This window comes from Ptychodera flava, chromosome 5, assembly GCF_041260155.1.
Source record: "Ptychodera flava strain L36383 chromosome 5, AS_Pfla_20210202, whole genome shotgun sequence".
NCBI lineage: Eukaryota > Metazoa > Hemichordata > Enteropneusta > Ptychoderidae > Ptychodera > Ptychodera flava.
Window position 1 is genome coordinate 12,391,740 of NC_091932.1, and position 15,994 is coordinate 12,407,733.

The 15,994-nt window shown below is 38.6% G+C and overlaps 1 protein-coding gene across 2 annotated transcripts; it reads right to left on the minus strand.

Moving 5' to 3' along the window:
• Positions 1–4,165: 4,165 nt before the first annotated feature.
• On the minus strand, positions 4,166–11,803 carry LOC139132486 (GLIPR1-like protein 1). Of its 2 annotated transcripts, none has more exons than XM_070698815.1 (5): positions 11,471–11,803; positions 8,709–8,951; positions 7,120–7,229; positions 6,260–6,381; positions 4,166–5,027 (listed from the first exon to the last, which is right to left on the minus strand). In XM_070698815.1, exons 1-5 carry the CDS (start codon positions 11,732–11,734, stop codon positions 4,933–4,935), a joined length of 834 nt encoding a protein of 277 aa, XP_070554916.1. In that variant the 5' UTR covers positions 11,735–11,803; the 3' UTR covers positions 4,166–4,932. The 2 variants fall into 2 exon arrangements, with proteins under 2 accessions (XP_070554916.1, XP_070554915.1); XM_070698814.1 differs by having other exon boundaries at positions 4,811–5,027; positions 7,120–7,225; positions 8,705–8,951; positions 11,471–11,785.
• Between the last annotated feature and the right edge of the window lie 4,191 nt (positions 11,804–15,994).

Sequence of the window (15,994 nt, forward strand, 5' to 3'; positions counted from 1 at the left end):
TCTTCACTTTTAATTTGTTTTAATTTTCCCTTTAAGCAAGAAATTAAAGTTTAAGAAAATGTTTAAAGTCATGAATGACATCCAGGCTAATTATACTGAAATTTCCCTACAGTTTTTGATTTAATTACTGATAATTGGGTGGTTTTAGCCTCATGTTGGTTTTTTTTAAATGGTGAAACAAACTTGATTATCAATTTAAATGGAAAGACAGCAACATTGCTATCAGCAGCTCTGACAACCTTGAGCAAGAAAAGCAGTATTTACAAAGTTAAAGATATATCTATTTCGATTGTTTAAAAGCTGGTTTACCAAGACATTTACCCGATCCAAAACTTACTGTACATTCTTTAAACATCAATATGCTAGCTGGCGGTCGAACTTAAGATTATGTGCGAAAAAATTTATGTCATGAAATGCATGCTGCAATGGTTATTCAAGTTATCTAGTTAAAATATCTTTCTGTGTGTCAGAAGTTGTCATATCCATTGGAAAAAATAATAAAGTAAGCTGGAAATATGAAAGTGTTCTCAGTAAGTCGAATCCGAAACCGAGTCCAACTTCAGCATCGTACTGGATGAAGCGCCGCTGAGGGCGCTTTATTGAGTGGGTTCTTTGCCGGAAACAGGGCCACTACAAAAAAATGCTTTTTATTGATAAGATGAAGTGAGATGAAATTTTTATGACCAGGTTTTCAAACCTTGTTAGAAGGCAAAGGATGTGCCTTGAACACATTCCTATAATGATATTAATTTATTGATATTTCCTTTCTCATCTTTTAAATTAAGGGAACCGTCATAATTTATGGCCTGGGGAGGGGTTCAGAGGAATCTGAGGGATGTCACTCAAAAAATTGAAAGCTGCCGGGGGTTGCTCAAAAAGTGGAGAGAAGAAGGGGGTTTACTCAATTTTTTGGTGCCAATGAAATTGAAACACCTCTCATATTGCACTATTGTATATATCAATTTCTCAAAATTTTTTGATGCCAGAGGGGGACACCCCTATTTGTGCTGCCCCCCTCGGGGTGTTCTAACACTTTTTACTTTGTAAAAAACAAATTGAAAACACCTCTCAGATTGAAGTACACTGCGCCATCGCACGCATCAATTTCTCAAGATTTTCCACGCAAAGAGGGGACAATACCCTTCTGCCACTTTCCCCCTCAGCCTCTTCTGTACTTTCAAATTCTGCCCAGTAAGATATCCTAGTGAAAACTCTGTCATTTGATTTGTTTACTTAACATTCATTTGTGTTTTTGTTTACTTAACATACATACATATAATTATAGATTTGACTTGCTTTGTTATTGATATTGGAATAAATTTATCTTTCAGAAAAGGTCAGGTCAGTGTTGACATTGGAATAAATTTTTCAGAAAAATTAAAGTTCTGGGTAAGCTATTAGACTGTGGAGTACTTAGTTGCTTTAGCTCTGCAAGAATTGTAAACAACCTGGTAACTAATTTAAGCTAGAAGATAATAATGAAGTTGGGAAATGTCATATTCCTGGCAAAGACAAAACCTTTTAACACTATTTTTTGGGGGGCAAATATGTGAGAAAATGGGCAAAAATGTGTTTTACTTTGTTAGAAAACAAAATTTCAAGTTTGAATTGACAGCAGTGCACAGCATCAAAAAGTGGCTAACAAAACTAAATTTCGGATCACAACCTTCAAATAGAATTTAGTAGAAGGTCAATTCCAAAAGTTCCTGCAAATGAAAGATTCTACAAACATTGTAAGTCTTTAGTTGAGGACTAAATTCACTTTGTAATAGAATTTCCAAAATACAACTTATCGAGATACTCATTTTCATCCACAAATAATGCAATCAATTTAGAAAACAGCTGCACATGTATGTATGTATGTATGTACGTACGTACATACATATGTATGTACGTACGTACATACATATGTATGTATGTATGTATGTATGTATGTATGTATGTATGTATGTATGTATGTATGTATGTATGTATGTATGTATGTATGTATGTATGTATGTATGTATGTATGTATGTATGTATGTATGTATGTATGTATGTATGTATGTATGTATGTATGTATGTATGTATGTATGTAGGTATGTATGTATGTATGTATGTATGTATGTATGTATGTATGTATGTATGTATGTATGTATGTATGTATGTATGTATGTATGTATGTATGTATGTATGTATGTATGTATGTATGTACTTACGTACGTACGTATGTATGTATTTACCGTTTTCAGCGTTTCAGTCGGACAAATGTGTACTATAGGCGCAGGGAGAGGCGGGACCGACAGGAGAAGGTACAAGAAGCCATATTGCCCTGTCGTACGACAATTTTGATACGTTTGAACCATTTCTGATGCCCTTAGGAACAGGTGCAATATGAAAAAAAAAACGATTTCCCGTATGTGTATCGGATTGGTGAACGACGGCAAGATGAAGCGTTTATAGAACTTGTGGTATGGGGAACTTCACCACACACAACGAGTCAAACAATTTCTATATTTGTTACTAATACCTTAACTAAGGGATGCCTTAATAAAGATTCATTTAAAATCAGCTAAACATTTTGCTTATGTCTTCCTCCCTTTTTTCTCGGGCTTATTTTCTTAAACTTGTACATTAGCTTAGAAATTTGGTTGAGTGTAATTAAGGATAATCTTATACAGATTAAGACAAACGATGAATAAAATTAACATTTTTGTAATTTTTAGGATCTATTCCTTTCTCTGAAAGGTTTTCGTCTATCAGCCTTGAAATTTCATTTGTAGATGCATAGGTATGACATCTTTCATCTATGTTAAATTGAAGAAATAAATTGCATATGATTAAATTTTTGAAGCGATATTATCATATTTGTAGGTTAAACGTCTCACCAAATAACCTTTATAGTTGTGTCAACTTACCTAGAATGATCCATTTTGGTTTGAATAAATTATCAGGAATTTTGCAAAACATCTTCTGCTCTGAAAGCACTTATTCAATAGGGCCAAAGTAATTAAATTTTTTGTTTTGCGTCCGTAACCGCCTAGGTTTTTAAGGTTTTCATGAAAAACACACACAGTGTATTTGAATAGGAAATTTTAGGACATACCCGCTTAGCTTTTCTGAACTAAAATTTTGTTACAATTTTGTATTTGCTGCAATCAAATTACATTGTGTTAATTTTCTTGTGTGTGTTTTTCAGCCGCTTAGACGCGTACCTTTTCCCATTTAGAGTGGATGCAAAACAAAGAATTTAATTACTTTGGCCTAGGTGCAAAACCTGCTTTCTCTTGGCTAGAGGCAATTTTATTCATGTTTGTCCAAATTATGATGAAATATGTATATGTAAAATTTTCGAGTCAATTTTCTTATATTATTTTTTTCGAGTCAATTTTCTTATGTTTATAATGTTATATTTTTTAAGTCAATTTTTCTTATATTGCAAAAATAACCGTTCCTGCAACAGTACTCAATAAGTAGATGTCTGTTCTGATCAAAAGAGGGCGCAATTATATATCTTGAACTCTTGAGTATTTCTCGTGATGTCAATAAAAAAGCAAAAGAAATCACACAGATCAAAAACAAATACACATCGCACACAGACAGAAGATGTTCGAAATCCGATATGGATTTTCGGTGTACATACTTCACAGAAATCGTAGTCTCCATGCTGCGTCGGCTAATTATATGGAGTATGTCGTACACATGTGTCATTTTTTACCCTTTAAAACTATGATTTCACCCACAAGCCATCTTTGGTGTCAGAATCAATGTGACGGTAAGTTTTTACGCCATTGAAAAGAAAGTTACTCAGATTACTGTCGATAGAAACGTCAGATATAGCTCTTGCAACGTCAAGGGTGTGTGTGTACCAAACCGGAGACAAGATGATTTTTTGTTGTAGACAACAGAATCAAATTGTGCAGTAACTCATTTGGATCGAGGGCTTATCAACTTTAGTAAAACATGAACAACTTTCGACCTTTACAATTGTATTCGCTATATGTGGTTTTAGCTCTTTCTGATTATTATAAAGGTCTTCTTTCTGAACTTTTGTCAACCCAATAATAACACGGACTGGCACTGGCATGCAAATGTACGAAGCATTGCGACGCAGATTTCTGACGAAAGGATATTGTCTATGACACACTAAATAAACAGACAAATGAAAAGGAAACTATATTTTTTCCAAATAAAGTGAGTTTCTTAATTTTTTTTATTACATGGACTGCCATTAATGACAAACATTATAGAAGACTGAACTATCGACTTTTGTAATTATTTTATTCGAGAGAATTTTGGCAACAAAAGTATTAAACTTACAAATAATATACAAATATGAAATCAATATTGAAGATAGCCACTCGTTTAAATATTCTTAAGACACAATACGCCTTAAAAATACAACCTGAGTATTTCCACTTCTGAAAACTTAGATTTATTGTATTTTATACTGTTTATGTTGTAAGAAATGATATTGCCCAAGCTTTGACGACCAACTTTGTAACCGAATTACGTGACCCCCAGGCCCTCTGAGGTACAATAAATTTTTATTTTGGGAAATCCCAAGCATTCCTTTTACATCCAAAACACTGGTGTGCAAAAGAAAGAAGTCTCGCCTAGGGACCTTCTTCTGAAGCTGGGCAATAATTGTAAATCTGTAATATCACTGTGTGGTAAGAGAGGCTTGTTAACCATGTGTACTTATTGAACGTCAGCAGATTTACTGTAGCTGTATGGCGGCGCCCTTTTCGGCGCAATAAGGAAATGAATGACTTTTATTTGATACACGTGACCGACATCTTCCTGTCTGTCCTGTATGTGACCCCCGAACTTAATGCTGTTACCGTCCACTCGCAGATAAGTTTGGGCATGCATTTGCTCATTCTTGCATACAAATAACAAAATACGTGCATTTTTTCCACACCTTGCCGACACTCCTATAGATCCTGGGCATTAGGAAATACCGAACACCGCCGCCGCATCCGCAGAGAGCAGCAGAACTGCCAATAGAAAAGATGGCGCTCTACCCATCGGAATGGTACCGGAATCTGGTGGAAGACAACAACAAACACCGTTCGTTCAGTCGACTCATGTTGAAGTGTCGTTGATATTTGTCATGTAAAATTAGCATTTATATCATCGCTATCAGAAACGTAGGATACTTTATTTTGACAAAATAACATCCAAAGCCAATAAGGCCAAAGTAATTAAATTCTTTGTTTTGCGTCCCCACCCGCATAGGTTTTTAAGGTTTTCATGAAAAACACACACAGTGTATTTGAATAGGAAATTTTAGGACATGACCGCTTAGCTTTTCTGAAGTAAAATTTTGTTACAATTTTTTATTTGCTGCAATCAAATTACATTGTGTTAATTTTCTTGTGTGTGTTTTTCAGCCGCTTAGACGCGTACCTTTTCCCAATTTGAGTGGACGCAAAACAAAGAATTTACTTACTTTGGCCTAAACAAAGAGAGCGACGTTTTGACGTTCATCAAAATGAGTAAATGAGAAATTTTACCAGCGGATTGTCACGGAAAATATTATAAATCGTTCCCGTATCTTGATCACATCTATTCTCTCATATATTCCCCATTTTATTATGCAATATTTTTCCTCCAAGGAAACGAACAGGTTATCACACGAATCATTGCCGTGACAACTTGAACGTACCACCGACGGTGGCAGTCCCCGGGTTGGTGGGTACTCATGCTTGTTTACCCAAGTTTGAAAAGTACCCCCTTTCCTAGAATATTTCTGAGAAAAACATCCCCTATTATTGGCAAAACTGGGAGAAATTAGCTGCAAAAAACATACCCTTATTTTCGAAATCTAGGAGGTTAGTATGTTGACTTCCAAGGTTGACTCTGGAGGTTGACTTTGTATACATGTACATACATCACAAATGTTTGTCCTCACCTGATTTTAGTCACATTCATACACAATCGTCTTCCTTATCCGTTTGGATCTGTTTGGATCTAAATTTGATTTAGGGGGGATGGACCCTAAGTGATGGGCATGTATACGTCATATGTACATACAAACGTACGGTACTGTTTTTCATTTTCTTTGTGAGTGAGACTAGACCAGATTTAGTGTCCTAGGGAGATTATGAAAGGACTACCCCTAATCTCGGAGGTTACTCTGAAAAAGTACCCCTTTTCTCGATTTCACGGACCTAGAATCTCCGAGATGACTGAAGAAAAACACCCCCTTTTCCGTGAATTTGGTAACGCGCATGGGTACCCACCAACCCGGGGACTGCCACCACCGGGAACGTACCTTGATAACGGTTTGTAGTGCTGTGGTTCTCACTGCACTGGTTTTCTCGGCAACTATCTAATTCAACATCGCACTGCGAACATGGAGTTCCACTTGTGTACGGCCGTCTCGGATAATTTCCTCTGTGAAACGTCAAAAGCACGTACATATTAAAATTTCTGCGCTCATTCCGATATATTATTTATTGCATAAATTGTATCTGATCTCTATTGATGGCTATATGCTTGCCAAGAATGTAATTTTACAATAAATACTAGTTTTCTTCATTTGATCAGTGTTAGCTACTCCAGCACACTACTATATGCAAAGTCGGTGTTTTACAAATGAAATCTGGTACGGACTGAAATATCACTAACGTTTGCCGGTACGCAAATGGCAACGGCTGTTCAGAAAAGTTATGCATATGGCGTTTTTGGGAAGAAGAGAAAGATATTGCAATTTACAATCAGAATAAAAATAACGGAATACAAATCACAAGTGACAGCTAAATGAGAGATTAAAGTTTATATAAGAAGTCTGCATTTCTTCAGGGAGGATTACATTACCCAATACCGATAGAATATGGTTCTTATTTCAAAATAAGGGCATGGCGAATGAGTTGAATAATAACATCTGATTCAGTAATAAATTTAAGATAATTTTCTAATATAATATTCGATGTTGTTACTTTAAATTTGTGGCATTTTCTATGGTTGTTAAATTTTGCTTCGACCGGAAGACGGGCAACGAATCATGCTACACGTCCAATTCGTAATTAGTATGTCGAGCTGTAAAGAAAGTGACCGAGCGCGGGTAAACTTTCGGGGTTATTATTGAAAACGTCACAAATAATTCATGCCCGCAAATCTCTCTATACTTACGCGGGTCCGTAATTGCAGGTGACTAGAAAGGCGTTCACGGTGCGCGATGACGTCACCGTCGGGCAGTGTGCGATGCCACATCCAACAGCATAAGACGAAGCCCACACTACCTGTAGAGGAAATGTGGAAATCGACGAAACGCGCCAATAAGGTATATGTTCACTTGTGAATAAAGTTAAGAGTTATACACTTTGTTCCAATGGCTGGTCTTCAAAGAAATAGTTCAATATTATAATTTGTTGGCATAAATTGTAAAACTGATCGCCATCTTCTGTAAAATCACGACAAATTTCGGCAACAGTGTAAACGGGAAGTTACAGGACCGTGGGCGCACAATAGGGGATTACTGATGACGCGGCCATTTGCATACAATGGGCGGGAGTTTTTGAATTCTCATAACAACACTTTGACTGTATGATAAATTTGAATAATCATGATGGGCACTTTCGAGGAGTCAAATGGTCGTACAGGAAATACATTTTGAAACATATGCATTCTCCGCCCAAAAAACGGATCATTTTTTCAGTTTATTTTTTACTCAAGTTTAGTCGCTATATATTCACAGATATTAAACGCAAGATTCAGTGACAATGAACGCCTGAAACATGGCAAAGTATTTGGATTCTGGGACCAAACACGGCCGATCAGTAGCGTGACTTTTACATTTGCATAGATTTACGATAAGCTTTCATTGGGGAAGTTCCTGTAAATTTGAAATCTGCCATGGTAATCGGTCAAATTCATGAACCGAAAACCTTCTTAATTCATGATTATGGATGATTACATTATCATTTTATTTCTATTTTTGTCTCAGCTCCGTCCCACCTACGTAACACCACAGACAAACATACACAGACTCGCAACGGGTATTTTTTAAGGCGTGAAGCGGTTACGTAACCCATCCATGTTCGCCTCGCCTCAGGTTGCTCTCGCCTCTCTTTTCCGAAGAGTGCCGACCATGCATCCTTCGATAATTTTCGGATTTTCGCCAATTGTTAAGCGAAAATATGTTCGGCAAAGTTTGTTTTGTTGTTGTCGTGTGGTGCTGAGCAGAATTGACGTGCTGGCGAAAACGGGAGTGTTTTGAGCTTCACGAAAGTGAGTTTTACCGTTTTAAAAATTCCTATCATATTTTTATGAATATATACTGAGTGTGTTTGAACCAAATTTGAAAGTCTTTTATCGATACTGTCTGGTTTTACTCAATGGTTTACGGTCAGCCATACCGTCTTTTACACGTGTGTCAAGGAAGGACCTGTTCATGAAACTGCTGGCGTGTTATGTTTTGATTGGCATGAAGCAGTGTTTCTGGCCTGAGAGCTCACAAAGTAACTATGGTTGCTACACGACTGGCAGAGTACGATGCCATCTCGTCGTATTTTTCGCATAGTCTTGTGCAATTATCAACCACAAACAGAGCCTCCAAAAAGTTTAACACCTTTGAAGCTCATTTAATATGAAAAGCCAATAGTCAACCGAGACGACCATGGAACAAAAGGCATGCCGCGTTTCCAGTCTGTCTATATTTGTCTGTGGTAACACAAAGCTTCGCACAAAGATAGCACACAGCAGTTAAACTTGTGACCTACCTGGGTGTAATGACCGCACACCTTGGAACACGTGTTTGAGTCGAAATTATAATCACTCACTTCGCTTTGCCAACTATCCACCACGCCCTCAACGTCGATCCAGTCCGAAGGGGAGTACGGCCCGCCGAGCCAAAGGTTCTGACCAACAATGGGAAATGGGGAGATGTTTGGCGGGAAACCATGTGCCCACGTACACTCTTCGGACCATTTCTGAGCCATAGCTGCCAAGTCATCGTCCCATGACTGTAAAAGAAACTTTCGTTAGTACTTTTAGAAAGGTTTGAAGTTTTTTCTGATTGCTTAATTTTTCTGTTAAGTAACTCAGTTTTACCTTTGCAAATGTTGTATTACTCATTTCTTGCAAGTCAAAGACACAAAAACGAACAAAACAAACGAATTGTTTTAGCTTGATAACAAGAGAACTTTTGAAATTAATGTCCCCGTGCAACTTTCAGAGATCAGTCATAAATAACAGGCCGAGCTCTGCACATTCTCTGTAATGTTAACTCTGAGACCATAAAGATCGAACCGAGGACTATATAAGCACATTGTTTTGTTTGCGCGTTGCCCTCGCGGCGTCTTCGTTACCGTTCGTCCAAGAACAGTTCCATGTCAGCCTTGTGGTCGAGTACTTTTGCCATAAGGCAGACGAGCCAACTTCGCGGAAATTACAAATGTTCTTTCTCAGAAAACTGTATGAAGGAAGACGGCCAGGTATATAATAATTGCACCGATACGAGAATTTGACATGGCTTGATAATTCGACTTGTTATATGAAATTGGTTATTTTGCTCTGTTTTAGATTTTCTTTTCCTGAAATTTGTTTTGTTGTATCAAATAGGGGGAGTAACCGTGAAAATTATCGAGGCGAGAAATTTTCTTAATTTTGTTCAATTTTAGCGATAATTAATTTTCCACATTCTCTTATATCAACAATATCAATCCATTTACTTTATATTTCGTTTGTATCATTTATCTTCACTTTTTCAATTATATGAGCATACGCATGATATGGTAACTTTGCCCTTAATTTGCATAAATTAGATCTTGCTAAATCCTTGCAGCATCGATACCATATCTCCGTACAAAGGTCTTCCAATGCCATTATACTTGCAACATTGATATCGTGGAACTTTAAGCAAACTACCGATAAACACTACAAAACAGAACATATTTTCAAAGTTGAAGACGAGTCAGGTTTCCTTGGAATGGATTGAAACGTTTCTCCATGACTTTCTGTCCGTCATGAGTGTTCATGGTCAGTTTTCTGCGGATTCGTGATTGGGAAATGTCATCCCACTCGTGATGTGGTGCCAGGAGACGGGCAATAAAGACGTGCAACTTTAAAGAACGCTTGCCTTACGCCAAAGTCTCGAAACTTATACCCCAGTTTTGATGTGATTTTGCAAAGCCGAGTTGAGAAAATTGTCGTTGTGCACAGCAGTCGATCAACACGTGACATCACAACGATCGCCGTTAAATAATCGTGAATGGCGAGACTCATCAAAGTCCTATATTTAGTGATACAGTATTGGGAGAAATCCGACACATCAGCAATCGTTCAATATCAAATTTAGTACATACATGTGCATTCGTTATTTTATCATTGGAAATGTTGTTGCAGACTCGCCCTCCACGCAGTGTAAATGTCAGAATAATTACCTCCTTTTCAAGAGATCTCAGTACTAAAGGATAATCAAACTGACTAATAATTGTTTTACACGAGTCACTTTAAGTTCATGACATATTCATACAAGGCCTCTGTGTTGGAAATTTTCGACATCTATTCAATTGATCAATATCTCTTATGGTGTTGGGTTGTGAGACATGTTGTGTTCAATGAAGTGCATTGGCGAGAGGATAAGAGCAGAAAATTCTCCGTTTTACAGCTGTTAACTACACATGAAAGAGTCGGGGGCAAGTTTGACACGGTTACTCAACAACCGTGACGACGACAGTGGCAACAAAACAACGGCTAATTTATCGATAAAACTGTCAACAATTCGAGTTAATGCGCTGTCTTACTTCAGTATTATTCAACATATTTTAACGATGTTCCGCCTACATGAAAAGTTGTGTACATGCAATGCCAATAGGTCAACATGGATGCTTGAAAATGCTAGACCAAAGCTATATGTAGTCATCGCGACAAGCCCTTATCTCCTTGAGTCCCTGATACAGCCGTTAGCATACAGAAGTGGTCGCACTGACCACTAGTCGTAACCGTTGTATGTAGCAACATGAAGAGGGTATAGGAATTCTGTCTACTGTGTTTAGATTTTGCATATATCATTTGGAAAGAGTGTCATTATTGTGAAAAATAATTCTCGACAGTGTTTACCCTGGATACCTCTGGAAACATTATTGCCCTACTTGGAATATCCAGCTACATGCAAAACAAACCTTTACTGTGTGTTGGGTTGTGACAGTCCGGATACGAAGAAATACCTCTTAGTCTATCTATAGCTGAGTTACAACGTTTTGTCGATTGAGTACACGAATGTTCATTGTGTACCAACAATTGTCTGTTTCGATGTTAGTTTCGGTGTCACTTTCTGTGTGTAATTCACAAGTATTCCTGACAGAGTGTAAGCTTATATTTCTGTTCATGTTTATTTCCGCTATTTGTTTTCCTTTTTTAAATTGCGTCATTTAAAGTATTAAAATTGCCAAAATAGATCAGCTCTAAAAAGATTGCATTTTTGTAGTATACATGCAGTTCTTGTATACAAGTTCATAGTTTCAGTGAGAGGACCTCTTACCATGTACTTCATATTGGCTGCTGTGGGGTTGACGTTTGTTCTGTGATAATTGTGCCGTGCTAACATGGTGCTGATCTCATTCGAAGTGAAGTCGGAGGAACGTTTGGCACGACCAAGGCTTGATCCCTCACCGTTTTCTTGGCGTCTTACGTTGAAAAATGACTTGTTTGACTTTTCAACCCTGGGTTCGTTATCTGCAGAGATCAGCGACAGAGTGGTCACAGCCAAAAGCAGCAAAATCCTTGAATGCATACCTGAGGTCATATTTGCGTCAGTGAGTTGTACCAGGGTTTTGCGTGAGTTCACACAGGGAAGTGTATACTGCGTCACTTTTAGAATGGACAATTTTTACAAACATCTCGGACATTTATCGCCGGGGGTGCGACTCCTGCAAACACTTTTGAAGGGTCACTATTTTTCGCGCAGCATCATTTTGAAAAACACCGGCCCTCCCCCCTGTAATTTCTGCCCAGTCCCTAGCATGTCTTTTTTCATGACATGAATCTCTGCCTGTCTGTCTGTCCTGTCTGTTCCATCCTGTCTCAGAGTGGAGTCTGTTATTTCCATTATATTATCAGCGAACCGGAGAAAACCGTCAAATTTCCGAAAATTTCAGGAGCGAACGACAACTGGGCCCCAGAAACGTACTGAGCAATACGCGACGCACTGTCACGTGCCCTGTAAAAATTGGCAAATCCGGAGATGTTTTCAGAAAAAGTATCTCAACTTGACCTACAAGTGCTCCATTTTATTTTGTGATTGATTATGATTTACGTTTGAGGTGTAAAGTTAAGATACTTTGAGTTGTTAATCTTATTATTCATATTCACGTGCATGTAACAAACCATTACTGTGTATTTGTGGTCGGTCACGTGGTTCAGCTCGACCAATCAAAATGCGACGGGCAAGGCATGGTAATATAATGCCTGATCTTTGGTACATGATGATGCAACAACTGTCTTAATTTCATCGCATCGAACTTGCCTCATACACATAACTTGAACTTTAAATTACAATAACAGACACCAATACAAACACGCAATCACAGCCTTGGTGACGATGGAGATATCAACAAGGTTATAGATGTACATGCATCTGGTGCAAAATTTGCAGGGAAAATATAATACAACTATTTTCAAGCACGTGCCACATTTTTACTACGTTTAAGGGCAGCTGGTACCAAATTCTAGGGCACAGATTTGCCATATACTCATTAAGGCAATGTAAAAGAGCCTGACAATTTGATCTATTTTGTCACATTACGAGTGGCCACGTAAGGAAGGGAGCCAGACTTTGATAATTCTGAGCTGTACACAATCCAAACAGTTGGAAAACAATATTGTTTAATTCATTTTTGTTGGAAACAGTGCCAAATATTAAAAGTATGACAATTAATATTGAAAGTGTACAAAGTTCCCATCACTGATAAGAAATATCATTTTCTAAAAAGTTCAATATATAGTACAAACACTCAAAAAAAAATTGTATTGCAATATCTTTATTATTACTGCTGAAATGCAACAATTTGTTAATATTGGATGTGGGTTCCGCCCTGTCTAGCCACCTTTTCTCATGATACGGCAAATTGCTGTTCACGATAAGATTTGAGTTCTTCCTAATTTTACACGGTTCTTTAAATCTGAACCTTTCAAAGGCTAACAGTACTGCAGACTTACATGCAAATGTACGAAGTCTTGTAAAAACAGGATTTTGACGATAACATGTGGTTATCGATGACACGACAAACAAAAAAAGGAAACAACAGCTACGGGCTCGAAGAAAGCCAAATTAACGGGCTCGGCAAGCCTCGCCCGTTAATTTTTGGCTTTCCTCTCGCCCTTGCCCACAAATAAACGTTAATGGTCAGCGCGTCGCCCGTTATTTCTATAATACTAGTACGCTAAGCCCCGCCCCTTTACCACATATGAAATGTGCAAATTTACGGTGACCGTGTACCTTAAATGATAAACGTAATAGTACATAGAACTATCAACTTCTATATATGATAGCTGCTTCTTTGTGAGAAAAACGTAGGAAATGACAGTATAACATCTTACAGAAAAAAATGAAATTAGGGAAAGTCTTTATTTTAGATTAATTTTGAAGACAACGAATTTTTTAAAGGCATAATACGCCTTGAAAAAATAACCTGAGCATTATTTTACATCACAAATGTCGATGGATTGCCTCATTCACATTTTGTCGACTGACACGGACATGCAGGGGGGGGGGGAATCTTTCCCAATGTATACTAAGTTACGACGATCGCACTTTTGCAGATATCCCAATGGGGGGGGAGAGAGAGAGGAGGAGAGAGAGAGAGAGAGAGAGAGAGAAGAGAGAGAGAGAGAGAGAGAGAGAAGAGAGAGAGAGAGAGAGAGATGTCCTCCATGACAGCTTGTGAATCATCGTCTGAATAACCGTTAACAGCTTTGACAGAGCGGCGCACTTTCTTGCAATTGCTACCTTCGCGAAATGTAAATTATTGATTTAAAATAACCGAAATTTTTCATTTATGATTACTGAACTCATTACTGTCGTCATGTATTTGTGTCTGCGCCAGCGCATGACTGCACAAAATTGACAGGGATTGTGCCAGTGTTTTTTGTTCACACCTTGATGCGACACTGCACTCCTGTGCATTACATGTTGAAGCAACACAGAAGGCCGCAGAGAGCAGAACTGCCAGAACAACCGCCGTAGATGTCGCTCTACCCACCAAAGTACCGGAATCTGGTGGAAGATAACAACAAACACCGTTCATTCAGTTGACTCATATTGAAGTGGCCGTTGACATTGGTCATCCAATCAGTCTTTATAGAATCGCTATCATAAACTTCCGGTACTTTGTTGAAGTGGGCACATTATGGTAGAATGAACCTCGGAGACAGTTATTCAGACTCTTTTAACTTTTACAATTATTCTGTTGGCCTACCATGTAGAGACTCGTTTTGAAGCTTTATGGAGTATGTGAAGTTTTCATATGTTTAGTTTTGTGAAAATCCGGAATTTTATTTTCCCCAAGAGATAACACAGGGATGGCGGCCATTTTAAATTTCAAATATCGGTAAATATTTGGCAGTTTGTTCCTCTCGCACCATATTTGCACTGTGACTCCCCCCTCCGATTTTTCCTGATTTTGACATAGAATGATTGAATGTTTGCTTGAGAAAATTTTGAGTAAAAGTTTAAATCTTTCACTTTCGAGGCGCGAACTACCTTAGCACTCAAAAACCAATGAATAACGAAATGTGGATTTAGGACGTTCTTCAAATCATTCAATAAGAATTTTTGGAAACGGTTTATCCTGGTAAATTTTATAAATCGTTACTGTATCTTAGTTGCAGTTGATTCTTCGTTATCCCCCCTCCCCATTAAATACCCAAAAATTGTTTCCTTTAAGGTGCCGAAAGGGTTGCGTAAAATCAATGCAGTGACAGCCCGAAGGTACCTTTATTGAGAAAGGTTTATAGTTATGTGGTACTCACAGCACTGGTTTTCTCGGCAACTATCTAACGGACCGTTCAGTTTTTTACGGCCGGGGGGGGGGGGGCGGCAAAATCCAGGGGGGGGGTCATCAAAATTTTGGAATCCGCGAAGGGGGGGGGGGGGTCATCGCTTTTTACTGGTAGGAAAGGGGGGGGGTCACCACATTTTCAAAAACATAATACCTAAAATAAAGTTCACTTTATGCCATGGCCATGATCAACCCTCTTTACCGGCGGGCCGCCTTTGGCGGCCCACTACAATAAATACATTTTATGTATTACCCATGACCCTCTTAACGGGCAGACTCCGTTGGCAACCCACTCCAATTAGGTTTACTTTATGCAATGGCCATGATCGACCCTCTTTACCGGAGGGCCGCCTCTGGCGGCCACTACAATAAATATACTTTATGTATTACCCATGACCCTCTTAACGGGCAGACTCCTTTGGCAGCCCACTCCAATTAGGTTTACTTCATGCAATGGCCATGATCGACCCTCTTTACCGGCGGGCCGCCTGAGGCGGCCCACTTCAATAAATTGACTTTATTGTAATACCCCATGACCATCTTAACGGCCGGACGCCTTCAGCGGCCCTGTCCAGTAAAGTTTACTTTATGCAATGGCCATGATCGGCCCTCTTTACCAGCGGGCCACCTTTTGTGGCCCACTAGAATAAAGTTGACTTTACGTAATGGCCCATGACCCTCTTAACCGGAGGGCTGCCTTTGGCGAACCACTCCAATAAAGGTTACTTTATACAATGTCCATGGACATAAGTTGTCTAGGCCTATGGAAATGAAGTTAAAAATTGCCTTACAGTTGTCCTAATTAACAGACGTTTGCAAGGATGTGGCTGAGAAGTTTGTGCACTGGCATCTCTGCTACACAAATAAAGTGCGACGCGTACCGGAGTTCAAATCCAAACCGTGCGGGTAAATTTGACATATGGGTTTTGGTTATTTTTCAGCCGGGGGGGGGGGGGGGTCATCAAATTTTTTCGTCCGACAAAGGGGGGGGGGTTTCATCTTTTTTC